General features: G+C 37.7%; 1 protein-coding gene across 1 annotated transcript; it reads left to right on the top strand.

The window, feature by feature from the left end:
• Nucleotides 1-2304: 2304 nt before the first annotated feature.
• Nucleotides 2305-6230, top strand: alx1 (ALX homeobox 1). Its single transcript, XM_067235302.1, has 4 exons — nt 2305-2544; nt 3187-3491; nt 3714-3842; nt 5352-6230. Exons 1-4 carry the CDS (start codon nt 2325-2327, stop codon nt 5685-5687), a joined length of 990 nt encoding a protein of 329 aa, XP_067091403.1. The 5' UTR covers nt 2305-2324; the 3' UTR covers nt 5688-6230.
• The last annotated feature ends 1266 nt before the right edge of the window (nt 6231-7496 follow it).

Here is a 7496-nt window from a genome sequence, read left to right as displayed (position 1 = left end):
CTTGAGTCTTGTGTTTTTCATTGAGGGGCTTTCTCCACTATTTCAACAGGCCTGCACAGTCATTTTGAGTTTTAGTTATTGATAGCATTATGTGATACGGTATACTGGAAACAGGAGCGTTGTCAGACAATATCTTGTTTCTTTAATCCATGCTTGTGGCATTACACACAGTGACATAAAACCGGAGGATTAGTAATTTTCTCTATTCAAAGTCATTGAATGGGTAATTCAGTTTCTTATATTGTTTACGATGCAGGCATCTGTGACATCATATTATTTTCTTCTTTCAAATATAATATGTTCTTTGCTGAAAATTATTTTAAAATAAATGTATAATGCCATCAAAATACAATTGGAAATTTCCAATTCAGCTATACTTTATATATATATTATATCTATATTTTTTGAGTTGCTGAGTTGTATTTCAAAAGGCCATAGCCTTTTTTACTGCAATACATGAATTAGATACCATTGTGGCCTTAGCAACCTCAATGCTGTAACACATCTATTCAGTTTATCTGAAAAGGTTTTACTTTAAATATCAGAAATATCTCAAATTAATTCCTGGGTTGTCTGTGGCTTTTGTGGGTTGTCAATTACCTGTAGTCCTTAAAACTTCCACTGTCAGGTCAGTTTACAATTGAAAACAGCACGTGTGGTTTCTAACTTCATTCTTAACTTATAAAACACCATTAATTGTGGTATGCAATGTATAAGCCCCCGCACACCCCCCGCAATGCCCACTTTCATGAATTGCCGCTCGTGCCAGGAACTTTAGTGCAAGACACACCAAGCCGAACTTTTCACATTTTCTCCTCAGCATGTGGCAGTATGCGAGGTCATCTTAGATGCCCAGTAAGCCACCCCCTGCTACTTAAGAGCACTCGTATTTATTTTTATTTTTTCTCGTGTGGCACCATCTAACTTGCCATTGACCCTATAGCGAACCATATAGGCCTACTAAGTATACCGAGCTCATGCGATTGGCGAGGATTTTTTTTCTTTTTTTTTTTACTTTCATACTAATATACATTTTAGGATATCAAGAATAGGAAATGTTTTCTCTGTTTTGCTAAACAAACCTTTATAAATATCTGAACCTTCTGGTTGTCTTGTCTATTCACTATAGTGCTGTCGACATTATTTGAATTCATTGAGCTCTGAATCGGCTACAGAGACTTCAATATAGGCCTATTCTTATATTCTTTTGATATTTTAATATGCCTACCCCTAGTTGATAAACTTTTAAAAATCAATGTTTTTATTTATGTAGGCTATTAATTATTATCTGTCGCTTAACTAAAGGCCTATGTACTGTCTAAATAAACGTACGCGTAGTGTAATCGTGTCTATAATTGGACAGGCCTGCACAGACTCAATATCCCCGTCCCACATGGTCTTAGACGCCGTTTGTCGACTTGAAGTGCATGGATTTTCAATGAAATGCATGTAAAATATATCAAGATCCTGGGACACAGCAATGCTTTGTCATTTCTTATCTTTTCTAAATATGCTCCTCCAAATGTCATTGTTTTATTAGGCTATAGGCTACATGAAATATGTTAAGAGTGGACATCCGTAGCCTACACTTAACCTATTGACATCATCATATTTTCATTCATAAAGTAGGTATAAAACTTGTTATGTTAGTTGTGACTTTCTCATCTCTCTCTAGAGAATATCGAGTAATTAAAAAATCTTTATCTATAATATGTTTAAATAAACCTTTAATAATGCAGCAACGCCTAGTCAATTATTTGTTCATTAGGCTATAGCTGTTATTTTGCTAATAACGGAGCCTATTTTTTAAGTTGAACAAAGTAGACAGTTTGAGCATATTTTGATTTAGGCTTACATTATTACATTTACGCATTTATAGTCTAGGCCTATAGGCCCTACTTGGGTTTAAATTAGGCAAAATTTCATAGGCCTACATGCAAAACTAAATCGGAGGAATTAGGAAATATTTTTTAATTAATATGTTCTGTCACAACTTTTAGTCCATACATCTTTACAATCGCTTTATTTGGGATGTCGTGTTTAAATTAAATCAATTTGACTGTTTCCTTTCAGTCCATTGCAGTCTAGGGATAGGCCTACAGCGCGTGGGAGGAGCTCAGTCCGCTTCATATTCAAAAGTAGGGGGGCTTCTTCAAGGGACCCCCTCTCCCACGTTATAAAGAAGCCGTGCAACCTTCAAGACAAGACTAATTAACGACTTGCGCTAGTTATTGTACAGGGTATTGTTCCGCGTTTATGAACGTCAAAATTATCTATGGTCCCTTTTGAAAACTACATGTGAATCACAGGATACAAGGAATACAATGGAATACATGAACGATAAATTCGCTCTGAAAAGCCAAGTGATTAAGAGCAGCGATTATTACTTGGGCTCTGGCGGCGCGCTGGACCAGGTCGTGGAGAGTTTGGACAGCGTGCAGTACTACAACAAGACCTCGCCTAAGTGTGTGCAGGCCTTCGGTCTTCAGAATAACGACCACAGTACTCGGATGGAGCGGTCCTCGCCTTGTGGTGACCAGAACGGTGGGTAACTTGTCAATTTACGTGTTTGTTGTATACCCAAATTACGCATGAAATCCATCGTATTAGCTTGAGTTTATTGACGAGTTTAAAGTACACTATTATGATACAGCAGACGCCAATCCCAAAATAATAAATATATTGAAAATTGGGCAACCTAATCTAATAGACTATAGCAAAAATGTACAATAGTATACGGCTATATGCTTAGCATGATTAATTGATAGGAAATGTAGAATGATTGGGATATGGAAGATGTTTTATTATTTTGTTTGTTTGTAGGATATTTTTATTGTGAGTAAATTTGGATTTCACATAGTTAAGAATAATCTTATAAATAGCCAACAAAACTATATCCTCGTGAGTGCTTAGACTGTCACTAGACATAGCCTATATGCAAAAACGTTCTCACAATCAGTCATTATCTTACAATAATTTATAGGACTATGTATAGACGTACCCTGCTGGCCTATCCATAGCATGATACACAGTTGAACTGTTTATACATTTTAAATGTTATTGATTTACTTATCTTCAATTATTGTAGTTTACGCATAGGCTAAGTGATAGTGGTAGGCCTATAACTTGTCATCACGTCCCCAACTTTAAATATCACTGACACCTCCACCCCACCCTGAATTGTAGCAAATTATGGTATGCAAAAAACTGAAGAGGAAACTTTGCATTCGGACATTGGAAGGTCACTGGACACTTGTTGCAATCTGCGGGCCTCATCTGTAACCGTGGGCCAAGACAAAACGGACTTGGATGAAATCGGTGACAAGTGCGATAGTAACGTATCGAGCAGTAAGAAAAGGAGGCACCGAACGACCTTCACGAGTGCCCAGCTTGAGGAATTGGAGAAAGTGTTTCAGAAAACCCATTACCCAGATGTTTACGTGAGAGAACAGCTGGCGATGAGGACTGAACTAACAGAGGCCAGGGTGCAGGTAAACCGAGTTTAACATGTACACTAATCTAAGACTGGAAAAATTACCTGTGAAGTTGTAGAATAAAGGTTGAAAGTATTGCCATCTCATGGCCATTTTTTTAAATAAATAGAACAATTGGCTTTGATTAGATTAGATTTTCATTTAAATGCATAGTTAGCCTATTGTAACTGTGAAATTACACATTGAGTTTAAGTAAATTGGGAATTTTCTTTGTTTTAGGTGTGGTTTCAAAACAGAAGAGCCAAATGGAGAAAAAGAGAGCGCTATGGACAGATCCAACAAGCAAAAAGTCACTTTGCAGCGACTTACGACATATCAGTGTTACCAAGAACGGACAGCTACACACAAGTAAGTTCTCTTTTTTATGATAGCCTATAGGCTAGAGCAATATGTATGCATGTAGGATATATTACTTATCAAAAGTGTTCCACCTGAGCATCGGTTTTGTTTGTCACTTAGCGCCCGCATCTTGAAATATTTTGAAACATAGGCTATTTGCTTTATGGTGCTCAACAACCGAACTTTTTGGTTACATTAATACGGTATACATATTCACAAACAAGGACAAATAAGTTTGACATGCTATTTAAAAACGACAAGCAATTAAGCACATCGATTGTGTTATGTCATCTGCTTGTTGTAGCCTATGCATGAGTAAAATCTGCAATACCTGTAGGCCTACAGTATAATTTGAACCCTAACTATAGACTATATTTAAGCTACCATCGAATACATGAACTTGTCTTTAGTTAGGCTATGTATGATAAGAGGTGTTTGTGGACCGTAAGTGCGACGACGATCGTTCTCGGTCTATCGAAATAGATGTAGAAACTTCCAAGTTGTATGGAGGTGAAGCCATTGCGAGCCATATTCACGTATATTTATCACCTATCCACATTTGTAGTTTTAAAGTTTTAATAAATATCGACCATATCATTTTGAGACAAGATTGTAGGCCTAGTACCATCGACTGAAGATTGAGTGTTCGATTACCAATGAGTTATTCAAAATGTATGTAAAATGTGTGGACGTGGACTAAGGGCATATGAGATATCTGATGATTTGATCAGTTTATCAAGTTGATCAGTTTCAGTATTGTTCATGATCTATGTCTTTTTCTAAATCAAAATTCTGTACAAGCATATTTTGTTGCTTCCTCTATATGTCTATAAAGGCCTTTTCTTGTGAGAAAAAATATACTTTTTGTGGCGTCAGAAGACTTATTCACGGGCTAACATCCAGAAATTAGGTTGGTATGCTATTTGATATCACACTTTAGAGAGATAATATCAGACATGTTATGTCTGCAACAAGTCCTAAATTGAACTACCATACAGCACCTAGACTGCAAAAAATCACTCATCCAAATGTTAAACTGTAGGCTTCTAGTGCAGTTTTGTCAGTAATACACATTTGGCTGCAGTTACAGAATGTCAGAATGTTTTCACAGATGCTATTTTTAGTTTATGGATATCAAACTTGTGCATTGAAGTGGTTGTTAAAAATATATATAAATATGTACTGGTAAAATATTAAATATTAGTAATCTTCATAAATTACATTGTTAAAATGTTCCAATGCGCGTAAGTGAAAAAGACGAGTTGTCCATTTATTTACTAAATTGCCAGTAAAACATCCATCTGCTGTCTGTGATGTACTTTGAGATAGACATTAAACTTGACAATATTTCACCATTAGAGGACATTTCTAAAATCTAACCTTCCTATAAGCGATATGTAAGGATTCATTAATTATTCAGAACATTCTGTCAAGGAGCATTTTGTTGTCTCACAGTTACAAAGTATCTGTGAGACATCAAAGTATCAATGACTAATAATGCCCTCTTACTTTCCGCAGATTCCCAACAACCTGTGGCCCGGTCCCCCCCCCAGCGGCCCCGTGGTGTCCTCCTGCATGCTCCCCCGCGGCTCCCCCCCCTGCGTCACCTCCTACTCCCCCTCCCCTCGCGCTCCTGCTGAACACGGATATGTGGCCTTCTCCAACCAGCAGAGCCAGTTTGGCCACGTCTCACTGAACAACTTCTTTGCAGCGGATTCCCTCCTCACGTCGCCACCGCCCAATGGCAGCCCATCCTTTGAGACCAAGCCAGAGTTTGAGAGACGCTCCTCCAGCATCGCCGTGCTGCGGATGAAGGCAAAGGAACATGCCGCAAACATCTCCTGGGCCATGTGATGCTGAACGTCCCCCGAGCCATGTGATCTTGAACATCAACTCGGTCATGTGATCCTAGACATCGCCTGTTAACCTTATTGAATTCATTAAAGCAGCCCATAATAACCATGGTGATATGAAAGTGAAATAGACTGTGCTCTGTGGTGTTGGATATGGGTGGACAATAGGGCTGTAGTTGAAATGACTGGCGAGATGCTGGCGAGATATTCCCATACACAGGTTTACTGAGAGTTTTGATAGTGGTAATGGACCTGCTTCAATGTGAACTGTTTACGGATCAATGTGTCTGACTGAGCACTAGATTATCTGACTTAAAGTTGTATTGGCCTTGTGTGACATGTGGTCCAGTACGGTCACAAATAGGTTGCAAAAGGTTAACACTAACACTGTGTGTATGGTACCTAAAGGTGTCAAGGTCTAAATGTTATCAAGTCCCTTGTAAGTTTCAGCTTAGGACTCTCAAAGCCTAACAGTTACGAATAGACTGAAATAATAACATAGTCTGTTGTGAAGAGACACAATTCTTATTAAGCTTAATTTAAAATGTTGAAATTATATCATGATTGCAATTTATTTTGGTAAATATGCAAAAATAATTATCACATTAAAAGTAATGTATTACATTATGACTTTCATGACTGAACTCTCAATTAGGAATTTAATTGGGTTGAGAAATTTAAGACTTTCTCAACTGAAACGTTTCTTTTTTTAATGGCGATATCCGCCATGTTACTCTGTCCTGTTTTCTCCCTTCCATTCCAAAATGCCAGTCTCCCTTCTCTGCAGAACGCATTAGTCTATCGCACAAACTACCCCCCCCCCCCCCCCCCTTGATATCCTGATAATCTCATATTTAGTGACAAACTCTCTGACAGACAGACTTGACTTACTGACTACAGAAGTATGGGAACTAAAGTTGTGTCCTTTGAACAAAAAACCCAGTTAATGAACAGCATAATCAACAAATCAGCTCTGGTCCAACAGTTGATACTGCTGCAATGAACCACATTACATTTATTACAGTACACTGCCAGTCGAACTAATGCACCCCTCACCAGTAAAATGATCAGTTTGAAAAATGTTTGAAGATAAGACTTGGATAAAATAAGTTTCCAAATAGACAGACGTAGGGAAATATATATATTCAATTTCTCAATATTAGTTTTCTCTTGAGAGTGACACAAAGATTTGGAGCATTAAATACCCGCTTTTTGCAGGCAGGAGCATGTGTACCCTGAATGCTCACTTTTCAGTGGATGTCATCATCCCAATGTTGTGGTTCCTGAGATGACGCTTTGCATTTGAAAGCTTGTATGAAAAAAAGTATGAAAAAAGTGTTAATAGGAACAGTATTTCTTGATTCAGTTGGGACAGAAACGCCTGTCAGATGTTTCTATGGCAGACATGACTTTCCCTACGGGCACAAACTCGATGTTGCCAATCAAAATAATGTACGCTGCTTCTTATCTCAATGGATCAAAACACAGGCTCTTTGATCGAGTCTTAAGTTGGAACACGCAGAAACGTAATACAAGTGCATGTTTCTTTTCAGAGGCTTTGAGGTTGAGGTTTTGTGGAAATCAGATATTGAACACAGGTCCAAAAATGGTCACAATCATTTCATGTGAATGAAAAGGGTATGATCCCACATTCTTGGATTAAGATTTTTAAGATCATACATTTATTTTCCCCAGTTGTTGAAATTGATCTGTATCTTCAGTAAAACACCAAGCAACACTCTGATGCAAAAAAAGTTATGTTGATATTACATGTGGCTCAATCATACACTTAAAAACAAACACAGTTTTC

This window comes from Osmerus mordax, chromosome 4 (genome assembly GCF_038355195.1).
Source record: "Osmerus mordax isolate fOsmMor3 chromosome 4, fOsmMor3.pri, whole genome shotgun sequence".
Taxonomy (NCBI): Eukaryota; Metazoa; Chordata; class Actinopteri; order Osmeriformes; family Osmeridae; genus Osmerus; species Osmerus mordax.
This window is presented reverse-complemented; position numbering and strand designations above follow the sequence as displayed.

Excerpts from the sequence above, each read along its gene's own strand:
- alx1 (XM_067235302.1), top strand. The coding sequence starts at position 2,325 with ATGGAATACATGAACGATAAATTCGCTCTGAAAAGCCAAGTGATTAAG. Across the intron at positions 3,492-3,713 it reads TAACAGAGGCCAGGGTGCAG|GTGTGGTTTCAAAACAGAAG; the intron begins GTAAACCGAGTT and ends TCTTTGTTTTAG. Across the intron at positions 3,843-5,351 it reads GAACGGACAGCTACACACAA|ATTCCCAACAACCTGTGGCC; the intron begins GTAAGTTCTCTT and ends TACTTTCCGCAG.